The 15,977-nt window shown below is 38.8% G+C and overlaps 1 protein-coding gene across 5 annotated transcripts in view; it reads left to right on the forward strand.

The window, feature by feature from the left end:
• KIF2A (kinesin family member 2A) overlaps positions 1-15,977 on the forward strand; it is a 62,072-nt gene that overhangs the window by 23,153 nt on the left and 22,942 nt on the right. For 4 of the 5 annotated variants that reach the window (XM_044446004.1, XM_044446002.1, XM_044446000.1 and 1 more), the window contains 5 exons: positions 561-615; positions 7,694-7,816; positions 9,337-9,437; positions 12,123-12,218; positions 13,303-13,357. In XM_044446004.1, the coding sequence (XP_044301939.1) occupies positions 561-615; positions 7,694-7,816; positions 9,337-9,437; positions 12,123-12,218; positions 13,303-13,357 (430 nt within the window). The remainder of the gene's footprint in view (positions 1-560; positions 616-7,693; positions 7,817-9,336; positions 9,438-12,122; positions 12,219-13,302; positions 13,358-15,977) is intronic. The other variant, XM_044446001.1, reaches the window with a different exon arrangement.

Consider the following 15,977-nt stretch of genomic DNA (forward strand, 5'->3'; position numbering starts at 1 on the left):
GAAGCCCTGCCCCCAACAATAGGTGGACTTGGCTCAGATATCTTCACCCTCTCCTGCTCTTGTTCTTTCTCCCTTTCTTTTACCACATTGAGGGCATGCTGGCAGATGGGGACAAGAGGACGGTCTAGAAAGAGAGATTGATAGGATATGATATACATTTTTAGTCCCTTTTCTAAGAATGCTTTGCAAATTCCTTAGCATGGAATTTGCTGTTTTCACATCTGTTGCATACTGCATTGTTGTTAGACTGAGGTCCCAATTCACATAAACTGAATTTTTAGTGTATGCTAGTGTGCCTCATTTTCATATTCATTTGCCATTATGTGTCCATTTGCTCAGTTTGAGGCGATCATTTTGGAAATAAGCTATATATCCTTAGAACATGTTTAATAGACTTGTTATTTTTGGAGGGAATGTTACAGGGTCCTTCTAAAATTTTGAAATTTGCTGATTTGCTGTTCTTCCTTAAAGTACTCAAGGTTGCTAATATTCAGTCTACTTCTGTATGGGAAAAAAAATCAGAGTAGATAACAAATTATATAGTGTCTGTTTTTCTCTAGAATCGAAGGACTGTGGCTCCTTCTAAAGTTGAGGCTCCTTCTAGAGACAACAGAGGTAAGTTATCCGGATTTTTGTACTTAGAAAATGGAAGGTGTTCTTCACTTCATTCTAGAATGGTAAGAAAATAAGGATAATTTTTCTTGGTTGCCTGTGCTATCTTACACTTGGATTTTGTGCTTTTGGAGTAAATCCTCTGAATAGTTCAGAGCTTTTGACTAGAGAGGGAAGCACTTCAGACCCCTTTACTGGAGGAACACCCTATCTGCATTGCTTCACTGAGCAGAATAACTACTTTTTTATCAGTTACCTTTTGACCATCACAGTAGCAGCATTGTGGAGAATTCTTGAGATTTTGTGTTGACTTACTTTTTTCCTATAGCTTGAGAATCATGTATTTTTTCATTGTTTAGTCTAGTGAGACTGTATTTTGTGTTTTTTCTTCATGTTGAAAATTGTTTTTCACTGATAGTTCATATGTTTATGGGACAGTACATTGCCTATTGAGAAGTGTTATCCTTTTAAGGGAAAGAATAGAATAAACACAATTGTTATTTGGTTCATGATAGAGAGAAGCAAAATGTAGATAACGGCTGATAAAAGTTTATCAAACCAAGTGAATAGGAATCACTTGTCTAGGTTGTGTATTGTGCTGTGCTGTGCTTTGCTTTGTTTTGCTTTGGGAGAGGGTCTTACAAGCTGCTTTCTGAGACATGATCCAAGGACCTGCTCAGTAAATAAAGGGGCAGCAAGAGGGTTGAGCTCATATCTGTTGCTTTCCTTGTCCTGAATAGGATGAGTTTGGAGACTTATGGGCATCCTCACTGGCATGCATCCTTTCAATAATAGTTGTATTTAACAATGGCAGGGCAAAATCCATGTTATTTTCTTTACATTTTTATAAATTGCCAATAAAGATTTTTATATAATACAACTTGTAAAATAAATTAACCAGTGGCTTAATTTTCCCCTGGTTTATTGGGACCAAAAATTAACATGGAATACAATTTTATCTTTGTTTATTAACTAGAAGTAAAATGAACATGTTGAATTTAATCACTCTTGAATATGATGCACCCCAAAACTTTTGAGCAAAAGTCCCTAACAATTTGATCTAGCTTGCATAGGAAGTTTTTTTTTTTTTTTTTTTGGAAAATCGATATTATTGCTTCCAATTTGGTGCTACTAGGACATCTGATGTGTCTGCCTTTGCCTCTGCCTTTCCTATGTAAGCCAACTATACTGGCAATTTGAGTTGGAAGAGGCCCTCAAAAACAAGCTCAAGGATTGGACTGCTTTTCTTCAATCTTGCGTTCTAAAGAAAAAGAAGAAGCATGTTGAAGGGTGATCACTTTTGCCTAATCTGGCCTCTTGACATGTGCATGGTGTTGTATCAGGTAGAGGTGAAACTTGCTGTCTTATTGCCACCACAGAGGTTGCCCAAACAAGAAGCGCAAAACTGTGTTTCACATTTAAACCATACTTAGATGGTCAGAGAGCATTTTTCACTGACCTCATATTGTGTCACAGGGTTTCAGGTCTGCTTAGTTCTTTAATTCATTTTGAAATGGGAGTTGCTGTCAAAGGCTACCCACAGATGTTGGCCCACATTGGGATCCTGATAGTACCTTGCTATACACTCTGCACTTACAACATGGAGGCTATCTCGACCACTTTTCATGAGCAGATACATCAGATTAGATGTCATTGAGTTGATGGGAAATAGGTAATCACTAATTTCTCCAAGACCATGCCACTAGGACAGAGGGATTTGGTTCTGAGTTAGTGGGGCAATTGCATCTTATAAAGAATTGGGACCATTATGAACAACAACTGCCTCTAGATTTCCTTGCAGGACAGATAATCAGTTGCTAAGCCACCTCTGCTCCATCATATGCAGTAGCTTCACTGAGTATAATGTCTACAGGATTTCAATTATAATACACATTTGGATACTTTTGAGAATGATTTCCTATGTTTCCACTGTGTTGGCTGTTCTTAAAACCAACTTTGATACCTATTTCAACTACAAATTTGATTTTTCCCAGTTTCTCCAAATGGTAGATATGGAGACAAGGGTAAAAACAAGTTCTACCAACTTGTGCCAGCTCTCACCTGGGAGAATTTACTGCAAAACTCTCCTCCTAACCCTTGATGCTCCATTTCTTCCTATATTATTATTATTATTATTATTATTATTATTATTATTATTATTATTATTATAATAACATTTCTATGCCGCCCCTTGCCGAAACCTCGGGGCGGCTTACAACACGATAAAATACAATGAAATACAATAGCACATAATAAATTACCATTAAATACAAAATACAAAAAATACATTGGTTTACAAATATAAGATTAAAATTATCAGTATAAATTAAGTAAATAAAAATATAGGAGGAGAAAGAGAAGGAAGAAGAAGTTGCCCTGGCCAGATCATATGTTTTAACAATTAAAATGATGTTTAAATAAAAAGGTCTTTACCTGGCGCCGAAAAACCAGTAACGACGGTGCCAGGCGGACCTCTTTGGGGAGTGAATTCCATAGGTTGGGTGCCACCGCAGAGAAAGCCCTCCTCCGAGTACTTACTCTCCTAATTTCTTTCATGGAGGGTTCCCGGAGAAGGGACTCTCCCGCAGATCTCAAAGGGCGGTCGGGCATATACGGACGTAAGCGCTCGTTCAGGTAGCCAGGACCCAAGCCGTTTAGGGCTTTATAGGTCATAATCAACACCTTGAATTGGGTCCGGGCTTCAATGGGAAGCCAGTGAAGCTGACGGAGGACTGGAGTCATGTGAGCATAACGCCCCGTCCCCGTCAGCAACCTGGCAGCTCTATTTTGCACCAATTGAAGTGTTCGGACCATCTTCAGGGGAAGCCCCACGTAAAGCGTGTTACAGAAGTCTAGGTGGGAAGTCACCAGCGCGTGTGTCACCGTCGCCAGGCAGTCGTACTCCAGGTAGGGGCACAGCTGATTAATCAGCCGAAGCTGAAGGAAGGCGTTCCTCGCCACCGCTGTCACCTGAGCTTCCAAAGAAAGCTCTGGGTCGAGGAGTACTCCTAGGCTGCGGACCTTATCCCTAAGAGGGAGTGTTGCACCATTCAGGACCAGGTCAAATCCACCCTCTCCAAAACCCGATCTGCCAACCAACAGGACCTCCGTCTTGTCTGGGTTGAGTTTCAGTTTATTTGCCCTCATCCATTCCATTACCTCGGCCAAGCACCGGTTCAGCACAGCCACTGCCTCACCTGGATTAGTGGAAAACGAGAGGTAAAGCTGGGTATCATCAGCGTATTGATGATTCCACAGCCCACACCTCCTGATGACCTCTCCCAGCGGTTTCATATAGATGTTAAATAGCAGAGTGGATAGAATGGAGCCTTGTGGTACTCCATGGCATAGCTGCCATGACGTAGAGACATGGTCCCCCAGCACTACCTTCTGGAATCGACCGTTGAGATAGGAGCGGAACCACTGCAGAGCAGTGCCTCCAACCACAATAGCTCATCATCAGTAGAGTTACATAATATCATCTATCTTCACTTTACACCTGCATTTCTGCAGACTTCAGAAGATGACTTCTGTTCCCCAACAGACACCAAAAGAGCTTTTACCTGATCATGTGCTAGGTATAGGAGAGGATCATATTCAAAGCAAGTGCAATTATGGCACAGTGACTCAGGCAGGAAACTTAACAGCCAGCATCTCCACTCAAGGTCTCCTGTATTCCAACTTTTCCTTTTCAACAACAGTATTCCAGTTGTCTTCCTGATGATCCCAGCATTGATATATATGATCCGGGACTCCTGAGACAAACCCTTGGCAGTCCTTTCAACAGCCTGTAGACTGGATAAGTGTTCTTCTGCCTTTACTTTGCACATTTCAAACTAGTAAAAATGCGTAGTGAAAGAACAATATTTCCCATGACAGAAGTACTTGACTGGAATATAAATCCTGTTTTAGTTCTGGGCCATGTCAGTACATGCATTTAGCCCAAAATATTTGGGATGGAGTGCCTTATTGTCATTTCCCTGATCTTTGATGATTCCCCATTGCTTGTTTTAGTTTGTTTCAGTGGATCATAAACAGACAGCTTCCACATGCACTTTGTCCATAGCATTACAGTTTCCTTTTTCCCCCTTTGTTTTACAGTTTCTTTGATCACTGTTCTCACTTCCATGTTCTTTGTGCAGTTTATGGCATACAGAGTCTTGACAAAGCAAAACAATTGGAGTGGTCATTTGTACAGTCCCATATACTGTTCCCTTTCCCCATTGCTAAAGTCTATTCTTGTTTTAATATTTTAATCTGTAACCTTTGTGGTTGGACAAGTAGAACTGAATGGGAAAGTGTTCATCCTACTCAGAGAGGCAGGTGCTGAGAATCTGTTTTCCTGCTTAATTGGAGTGGTGAACGCATCCTTTTCTTGCTGAGATTTCTAAGAGGTTCAGAGGATGTTCTTTTCGGGCACAGAATCTAATGTGTGACTACACAGATGATCACTCAAAGAGTAACAGTTTAGTAGACTTTCATTTCATCTCTTCTGAGTTATAGTTGCTTCTCATTTGCAGACTTGCAGTCCAGTTGTTCGAACTGACTGACACAGGCAATAACCCAAGATAAGCTAGACATTGATCATCTTTGAGTAGTAAGAGCAGCACAAGGGGATTTGAGGGAGGAATCTGCTATAAGCCTGGGATAGAAATCTGTATGCATTATATCCTGCTCTTGACTCCTTCACCACTCTTCCATACCAACCAGAAGATTTGGTAACATTCTTCTCTGTTGCTTTTTTGCTTGATCAATCCCTGCATCAGTATGTATATTTATTCTGGAATACGGTATCTGATTCCTTCTGTAGGCATGTGCAATAACTGTGCTGATCTGCAGATAAAGGGGCCCAATTAGTTTCTCAGAGAAGCTCCATGGAACAAATGAATACTTCCTACCACCATCCAGTGACACTTGGCCCTTTTTTTCTCTTGATACAACCTGTTTTAATAGTTTGGACTTTCACAAAGAAAGACTCACCTGAGTAGTTTAGTTGTCCTCAAACCTTATTCTCTGTGTAGAGTGCTGGCCATATTGAGGCAAGAAATGTAATAACACTTCAAATAGGTTTCATTCTAATACTGGATTGGCTTATAATTGTAGAGAGGGAACCTGTCACACATTACAGGCTGCTCAAAGGGTGGATATAAATCAGTGATTAAAAAATTTAAATCTGATTTTTTAAATAAAATGCTTTTTGGGGGGAAAAAAACGTATCTAAAGACAGTTTTCTATTTAAGATACATTATAGTCCAATGGTTATGCAACACGAAGTAAGGATTAATTTTTAATTGTGTATCAATTACACAATTAGTGTATTCATGCAGTGTTTAAAATTTTTGGTAAATAAATTCCATTAATCCATTCCCAATGTTAAGCCTTTCCAGTGATTTCTGTAAGATTAGTGGGCAGTTTTTCTCTCTAGAACACTGGTTTTCAACCTTTCCACAGCTGAGGACCAATGAAAATAGGCAAACCACCTCAGGGACTGCTGAGGAAGAAACAAAAAAGCACCATACACATAATACAGTATTCTGTGTATTAGTTTCCAAACCCAGTACCAAAAAAGAAAAGAAAACAACCAGAAACCAAGCAACAAAAAATGCCAACAAAAGAACAAAGTATCAAAATTGGTGCAGCATGGTTCCTGGCCAGCTCCCACCAAGCCGGCTCTTCCCCTCCCTGGCCCTCCCAGTGGCACTGCTGCACCCCCCACAAATGCAGTGCCAACTGAGGGAGAGATGGTAGAGCACAGCCAGCCCCCTCACCAGTCTGTGGTGAGCAGGATGCCGTCCCCCCATGGACCAGCAGGAAATCTCCTGTGGACTGGCACTGGTCGGCAGACCAGAGTTTGGAAACCACTGCTCTAGAAGATACTGTCACAGATGCTTGGTTTTACAGTTTTCAGAACTGTGAAATAGTGGCTGCAGAGATCACATGCCTGTTCTTCACAGCAAAAATGTTACAAAATGAACATACAGACTTAAGAAAAAGACCTTAATCTCATTGTTCCTTTGCAAATCTGTGTTTACAGAATCAACCCCTTCCCTCTTAAGTGCTAAGTTTCCAAAACTTCAATGACTAGAAGAAGATTGTTGGAAGTGGAATAGATCTGCACAAGAAATTAAGTGTGAGGAGGGAGGGGCAAGCAGTAAAAATGAAAATGAACCCTTCTGAGCATAACACTGCACAAGCCTTTGGATCTATTTATTTATTTATTGAGTCTTTTTTTGTGTCTAGCCCGAGGTTTCTCATACTCTTTTCCTGGAAGAGAAAAACTATAATGGCAGCAGGCCATAAAAGGGCTAGGATTAGGGTTAATGAATTTCCTCTACCTATGGGTAAGGCATACATGCATGCAAAATATGCAGAAATCTAGTCTTACTGGCTAGTGATTTAAATCAGATCTACCCTGGCTCAAATGTATTTGTCTGAGGAGGAGATAGAGGAGCAAGTGAGAGGAGATGAACTGACTGACTCAAGGTTACCAAGTTAAGTTTCTCAGGCAGAGCATGAGAGTCTGCCTCTTTGGAAGGGGGCAAGGCTTTTCAGGGTTGGAGGGGAGCAAATGCAGGGAGAACTCCTTTTCTGATCGTGTGGCAGCAGGAGAAGTGAGCAGCCCAGTTACAAGGTCCCTGGCATTCCCGCTGGCTAGCCCTCAAATAGCAAGAGGCCCCCTGTGGGTAAAATCAGAAACTTTACTGAGAGGCAAGAATGAGGGGAAATTTCAGTTTGTACTTTATTGCTTATCCTCCCCACTCTAGGAGAAGGCTTCTTTGATTTATACTTTCCTGTAATGAGACAAATGTCAATAAAGAACTATGCTTCTAAGGTTTACTTTTGCATTTGATTAGGAGAGGGAAAGAGGGAGGTGACCTGCTCACAACAGTAGCATAGATTTATCCCTAAACAGTTTTTTTCTAGTTATCCTTACATGTAAATTGCCTAAAATGGACAATACTGTAAATCATTATCAATATTGTAAAACATAATAAATCACGATATTGAGAAATAAACAGAGTTCCTTTTTTTGTATTTCAGCAAGGTTTATTAAAATTTGTTTTGTTTTGGTTTCTTGCAGTGGTTGGTTCTGCACGTGCACGGCCTACTCAGCTTCCTGAACAGTCTTCCTCTACACAACAGAATGGTAGTGTTTCAGATATATCTCCAGTTCAAGCTGCAAAAAAGGAATTTGGACCTCCTTGTATGTAAATCATGTATCAAGGATTCATTCATTTTAGGCATTACATGTACACACTCTTGGACAATTATATAATTCATAAGTAGTGCTTTGTCTGTACCAATGTTATGTCTCTTTCAAGAGATCACAGTGTAATTGTTCTTTCATAGTCTTGTGGGTAAAAGAATATTAGTAATATTTTACTTCTTTTAAAATTCTAGGCATGTCATGAGTGGAGCTGGCTGGATCTGGGCATCAGACTAGATGACCCAGGAGGCCCCTTCTGACTTGATCTATTTCTATGTTTCTTAAATAATAAATTGAGCTTGAAAATTGACCATACCTTTTATTAGGTTAAACCAAGAGAATAATGTGTATAAGTCAGTACCTGTCTTGTGTTGTCACTTGTCATTTTCTATATTTCTTAAATCGTGCCCACAGTATGTAGTGGGATGGCTTGAGAAAGCATAAGCTACACTGGGAAACTTGGTGGGTTTCAGCTGATAGAGAGTACAGTGTGGCATGAAGGAAGGACCCAGCTTTTTAAGAGCCGAACTGCTCTCAGACACGTTATCCAGCCCACATACCTTGGTAAATACTAAGGGGCAGTCCACTATGATGTGGTCTAATATCAAATTCATGACCATTCCAGCCAACTTGAAGTGAGGCAGGCATCCCAGCCCCTGAACTGGACTTAGATCTAGATGTACCATCAAAAAACACTTTAAGGGGGTCCTGCGGTGGGAAATGAGGGGTCTAGCTCCACATCCTTTGCCAAAACTAATAAGAAAAGTTGTGGTGAAAACAGAGAACATTGCAACAAAGTAAACACTCTGTGAGGAAGGAGTATCCTTTGCTTTGTTTCACATGTTATGATTGTAGATAACTTTCCTTCTCAGTCCTGTCAACTAATTTGCCCAGAACAAAGTAATTGATGAGCAGTTGTAAGAACAGAGAGGGTAAAGAGGGCACTAGCTAGGGGTCTTATTTGGTATATTGACTTACAGTCCAGCATCTGACTTGAAGAAAGAATGTATTTGTTTGGCCTATGCCAGAGTTCTGTTGGACACCAGGTAGACCATGAAGCATAATGCAGTTGAGTAGCAATCAGATTGCATTCTGCTTGGTCATGCCAGCAACATATAATCTCACCTGTCCAGCTGCCCCCTTCGCATCTGCCCTGACTTGATGATCACATGGTAGCATAGTGACCTTCATTGGGCGTGGCTTCTTTTGTTGTCCAAATTTGGCAAGGATGGCTTACTGGGGTGATTAATAAACCTCCCAAAATGCATGGTCTGTTGCTGGGTGGTTTGTTAACTTTTTCCAAGTTCAGACAGCAAGAGGAACTACAGCAGTGGTTTGAATCAGCAATCTGCCAATTCTGATGATTATATAAACATCATCAATAGGTTTTATGTCTACAGTCAAATTATAGCAGTTCAGTCCCGTTTATGTTCAGTGACTTGGGGAGTTAGTGTAGTCAACTATTTTACTGATACAATGTTTTAAAAATTGAAATATGAATATTATTTTTCTTTCAGCACGTAGAAAATCAAATTGTGTAAAAGAAGTGGAAAAACTGCAAGAAAAACGTGAGAAACGAAGATTACAGCAGCAGGAACTTCGAGAGAAACGAGCTCAGGTTTGTTTGATTTTAATTCAGATTTGTGTTTTTATAATTTGTATATTTCTCCTTCAGTTCAACTAATACTGAATTTTCTGACTTACTTATAGTGATTGCTTATTAGGATAGTAGAGATAAAAACACTACAATACTTCTACTATAGGAATGTCATGTTCAAAAATGTGATATTTTCAGTGCAGTCCTTGGAAGTAAATACCACTGAATTCAGCAGGACTGATTTTAGAGAAGTGGATTTAGAAGTCTTATAACCCTGCAAACATCTTGGTGGAGTAAGAAGTAATCATATTTCTACAGTTTTCAGTGGAAAAAAATAAGTTGCTAATCTTTTAAGAAAATCCCTTAATATAAATGAATGTTATCACAAAGCAGAAGCCAGTATCATAATCCTGTTGGCAGACTTGCATGTTATGTTCTCAAATATTACTTTGAAGTTTTCAGTCTCCTACTGACGTAAAAAACAGTACTGGTACTTGAGCAACTTAATAATGTGCTGATGGTCTTAAGCTGTTTAAGTATGTGTAGTTTTTCCTAGTTTTCAGACATTAGCAAGAGACAAATGTTACTGTTTTTTTTGTTTTTTTGTAAAAAGCTTAATATAGATAGGCAATACGTCAAAGCTTCTGTATTCTCTGATGCAGATGTGACCAACTGCACAAGTGGGCTGTTCCGTGGACTGTGGCAGCTAAACATACGGAAAAGCTTTTGTACCAACCGATACTATCGGCATTGTACTAAAGGCTACTTAATGTTAGTGCAGTGTGATTGTCATGCATGCATATTCTGGCACACTTCTGGGGCGCTAACCATTGCCGCTGGACTGACAGCTCAAAATCTGAGGATGAAATGCGTGTGGGGGAGTTTGCCTCTTCTGGCGGTACTGGCAGCTCAGACTCTGATAACAAGATGATTGTTGAAACAGACTCAGTTGCTGTTACAGTCCAAGACCCTGGGTACCTGCCTGTGCCTGCTTATGGGAGAGATTAGTTCAAGGACAGCCAAGGGGGCCAGTCAAACTGCCCATAAGATTGAGGAAGGGCCACAACAACTTGAAGGAGGAGATTTAGAAATGGGGAGTCTATTGGATGGGGAACTCCAGCCTCCTGAGGAGGTGGACCCGATAGTCCATCATCACAGGGTGTCCAAGTTAGGGTCTCTGAGGGAGGAGCACAGTCATGTTTGAATCCACAGTGCTTCTTCTCCCAGGGACAAATGCAGAAGAATTAATAAGGAAAGCTTGGGGTGAATAATGTCAGAGAGGGTTCAACATTTCTCTTTGTGTATGCTCAGAGACTCCCATGTAAAATAAAGATGTTTGGCAAAGAAGTGTTGGTGAGACTAGTATTACTGGGAGGGAGAAGCAATGGGACAAAACAGCAACTTACTTAAGCGTTGCATGTAATATGTGTATGAAAGAACTAATGAAACCAGATGACCATTTATTTATTAAATTTCTACACTGCCTGTTAGGATGGCTCTCTGGGCAATTTACAAAAACATAATGACAACATACACGATAAAACAGTAATATCAAACACACATAATACCAAAAAACCCCAACAATAGGATACAAAGAAAAAAAAAAACGTAACAACCTCTCCCCTGCAGCAGACACAATTCAGATTAATCCAAGGGCACAGTAGTACTAAAATACAATAAATATAATATTAAAATATATTAAAATTACATAAAATAAGTTACACCATCAACTTTTAACATGTGAATATTCAGACAAACATAGTTCTTAAATTACAGTTCATACAATGGATGCAGTGAACCATATACTACAGATACTGTCAGCAACAAAACACTAGTAAAAGTTTGTTTTGGCCTAAAGTCTTTCTCAAGTAAATGTAAAAATTGCTTGTAATTTCTTGTGGGGAAATTTTAAAAATTCTGGTTTGTATTGGTGGTCTTGATTATTGTAGGGGGACCCCAGTGTATGTTATTTTATTTTAGCCATTTATAGCCTTGAAATAAAATAAAAGGGGATTTACCATAATGTTAGGATAATAATAATTATATTATATATTATTAATTTTAATTTTATATTGTTATTTTTATATTGTATTGTATTTTATTGTGATGTAAGCCGCCCCAAGGCTTCGGCAAGGGGCGGCATAGAAATGTTCTAATAATAATAATAATAATAATAATAATAATACTCTTAATATTTTGGAGTTTACTTACTTATTGCTCATTTATTAAAACAGTAAACAAAAACTGAACAAAGTGACAAAAGTAGCAAAAAGAAATAAAAAACTGGAGCAGTAAATGACATTATAATTTATTGAAAAGTCTGCAAAACCCAAAACCTAATACCTGAAACTAAATCAAGTGGGCACTAGCTGAGCATCCTTGTAGGTAGGATAGAAGTGGTATTGGTGGAGGAACAGTGTTTCATCAAAGGTATCTTGAACCGAAAATGTGCTTGAAGTAAGAATGGGATATAAAATGCAAATGAAATCTAAATATAACAAACCACAAAGCACTGACTAGAAGCTTTACATGTGTGTGAATGAGTCCTTTGAAGTGTGATAGCTCATCATAAATGTGTTAGCTGAAATTGGATACTTTGCAAATATTAATATCCTTATTCTGGTTTCTATCATGGCATCTGATGATAAATGTTTGAATGTTAAACACAGCTATATGTTGTAATCTTAATAGCCTTTTTTCTTTTAGGAAGTCGATGCTACAAATCCAAATTATGAAATTATGTGTATGATCAGAGATTTCAGAGGAAGTCTGGATTATAGACCACTGACAACAGCAGATCCTGTAAGTTTTGTTGTAATGTTATCACAATGTTAGACTTTGAGCAAGTTTAAAATAAATTGTGGGTGATAGTGATACTGATGTAGTAAATATGTGAGATTTGTGAACTCTCTTGGGACAGCTGCATTTGCCAAAGCCTACTAATTTTAGTGGGCTCTCTGCTGACAGAGCTGTCTGAAAATTGAATCCTAAGCAAGGAACACCCACCAACACACCAGCCATATTGTTTTTATTATCTGACAGTTGTCCTGAATTGAGAATTTGTCCTGAATTTTCATTGTGTTTTCCTTGTCCGAGGAAAATGTAATGAAAATTGACTGTTGCCCTTAAACAGTAAAAATTCACTGTAGCCTGCAAACTTTACAGTGTTACATTCTGTTAACTAGCTATTGTTTGGTAAATTTACTCTGATGGTCACAGGTTACATAGTAGTGCAATCCTGTAAATGTTTACTCAGAAGTAAATCTCACTGTGTTTAATGGGGCTTCTTAGAAAGTGTGCATAGGATTACAGCCTAATGTTAGATATTAGTTTGGGCTGTTTTTGTCCCTCATTATAATCTGCTTTTCTTCACTGGGAATTGGCTAATCTCAGTTATGACAACCTGTGATCTCAGAAGCTTCTAAATGTACTTTTGAGATTAGAATAGCTGTGTCTGGAGATTATAAGGACCTAGCTCTTTCAGATCTAGTCTTCCTGATGCTAAAAATGAATCAAAGTCTGATTCAAACTGAATGTTGCTAGCTTTGTAGTGGCAAATGCTTGCTTGAACATGAAGGATGAAATGTTCAAAATGGCTAAAATAATTAGCCTGGTCCCCAAGAGCCCCAAAAAGTTGTATGGAATGTGGCCCTCTCTTGGAGACTTCAGCTCTGTGGAGGGCCACATGTGTTTATGGTGGTGAATTCTAGATCATGTGTGAGTCACTCCTATAAAAAGACATGTTTGGAACATGGTTGCCTTTTGAACGTTTGGATTCTTTATGCTTATATACAGTAATGTAATTGCTAAAATAATTTGCCAGTTAGGTTTAAATTTCAATTTGGTTTAGCGTTACTGATTTCAGTGGTGTATGTTTTTTTTAAAGATTGATGAGCACAGGATATGTGTATGTGTTCGAAAACGACCACTCAATAAAAAAGGTATGACTCTTTTTAATCTGTTGAATTTTACCTGTATTAGCTGGGAGACAGCAGCTTTATTTTATATTTCTTGTCAACCATCATAATACTAAGGCTAATTTCCACTTAGTATCTGTTTTTGATTTATTGTGAATCCATTGTGGGTATATAATTTGAAATTGCAGAGCATGTGATAACTGGAATGCACTTGATTGTTGTTGGTTTTTTCCCCCAAGTTGATGAAAGGACATAGTTGAACTCTGAAAGCTGAACTGCTTTCTTTCTCTCTCCCACAACTAAAATGAGGAAGGACATATCTTATATCAGCTCAGAGGTAGGACATGTAATACCTCCAGTCCACATTCTCTATAGCAGCTGAGTACAAAATCAAGGCATTAGAAAAAATGAAGTTACTTTCTAATTGTTTTTCCTTGTGCTGTGAGTTGAAGGAATGGCTTTCCTGGAAAGATGAGGAGGAGAGTCTTGAACAAAGAAGGGTGAATAAACTTTTCTATAGTCCTTTCAAGAAAAGTGCTTTGCTAACTGGTAGACACTAATGACTTTTCAAAAGCAGCCCTTAATTTACATGACACTCTCAAATTACATTTATTCTATTCTTTTGGAGTCATTAGAATAGATTATCTTTTAGAATCCTGGTATGTATATGTACGCACCTTGAAAATCAGATGGCTTTCAAAATAGGTTTTACATTCCCTCTGAAATATCATTGGGAGGTAATACTGGAATACCCGAGTTTTCTAAGTGTAACTTTTGTCCCAAAATATGTATTAACAGAACAACCCTGTATCAGACATCATCAGAGGAGTTACAGGATGGTCCAGATGCTCCTCAGAGGCATTAACCTAGCTATGACCTTGAGGGCGGAAACCTGAGTGGCATTTTCTATACAAACCCTGCAGGTGCTGCAGGAAAGTACCATGGCTGCTTCTGTTCTGAGGATGCAACTGCATCCTTGGAGGAGGTCTGCAAGGGTAAAAGGAAGCATTCTGGTGGGCATAGATGAAGGAAGGCCAGGGTTCACCAGATCTAACAGTTTCTCTCACAATCACCACATTACCACCCACTGCCTTGAGGGTGAGAGGCTTTTCTAGCTGTATATATTTTTTAAACAGAGAAATAGAAAGTTGTCACGTGCCTGCACTGTCAGGATCTTGCCAGTGGGTCTTAAGATACACGTATCAGAGCCATCAGTCCATCCAATATCAGTCCTGTAGGATAGTATTTTAAATGTTGTAGCACTATTTTACAAGAATGTAGGTTATTCATATTCTATTTATTTAGACTCAAATGCCTAGTTCTACATAAATAATGTTTCTCATTGAACAAACATCTTATTATTCATGCTGTTAGGCTAAATGAGGTATTAGTATGGAGAAACAAATGTTGACGTACTAATGGGATTTTTGGAAAGGGGGAGATTACTTGGGAATTATGTAATGGAATGTTTACATAATGTCCCATCTGAGTGCCTTGTGAAGAGCAGTGATGTGTTAAATGTTATGACATTAACTGCTCTGTAGGGTGTTTTTAAGTGTGCTTAACTACACATATTTGGCCTTCTTCCTGGAATGCCTTGTTTAGGTGATCATTTAAAAAAATATATATTCTGTGCACACAATATTTATGCACAACCTTTGCTTTATGTGTGGTAACACTTATTTCATATTCAAAATCCCAGTGTTATTCATCCAATCTCTTGTCTGTTCTTGCAATTAAATGGTACCAAATTTGGGGGAAAGTCTTTGTTGATAAAAACTTCCCTTCTTATTTTGGTTTATAGCCAGTCATGTCATTCATGATCAAGATATTCTTCTATACTCAGTATTCAAGCTGTTCTCCAAGTATTGGCCAATTGGTTTAAGTGCAGCAGTTAACAGTTCTGTAGTCATAATAATATAATGCCCTCCCACCTGACTTTGAAGATTTCCCCAAATCATTGTTAAGTGGTTTAATTGTGGTTCAGAAGCTGTGATATTTTTATGTCTTCTCCTAATACTCTTTAACTAAATTGCATTGCCATTATATATGAGCAAATTACTCCATTCTCTTCTATATTTTCAACATATTTCGTGTATTTGTGGAAACTATTGCTATTTTTATTACGGTATAAGTATCCAATATATTTTTACCAAGTATTGGTAACATGGTCTGTGGTTCTGGCTTCAGGATGAAAGTAAGGAGATTGTAACCCACTGGTTACCAAGCAATGCCATTGTCAGCAGTAGGACATAGAAAGCAATGGTTTCCCACAGGAGTCAGGGAGAGTGAGAATGTACCTTTTCCTAACTGACTTGAATGTCCTGCAAAAGACTTGGGGTGGTGTGACACACCTGCACAATTTTCTGCACATTCTGAAGACACAATCTGCAGCTGAGGAGTCCTGGTAGGAGCTGAGCCCAATTTGTAGGAGGTGGGTAATGGGTGAATCTAACCCCTTCAGTGTTGAGAAAACTTTGAGGGAGTACAGGAGGGCAAAAGCACAGCATGGTTCTTGGTCTTACTGTGTGTACACAGGCTGCTCTCACACCTTCCAATGTATTTTGTATAAACAGAGCTGGGTTAATAACTTTGTCAGCTCTCACCTTGGAAAAAGCCAGGAATCAATGACAACTACTGTTGT

The sequence above is a fragment of the Varanus komodoensis genome, unplaced genomic scaffold, assembly GCF_004798865.1.
Source record: "Varanus komodoensis strain SLA01 unplaced genomic scaffold, ASM479886v1 scaffold5, whole genome shotgun sequence".
NCBI lineage: Eukaryota > Metazoa > Chordata > Lepidosauria > Squamata > Varanidae > Varanus > Varanus komodoensis.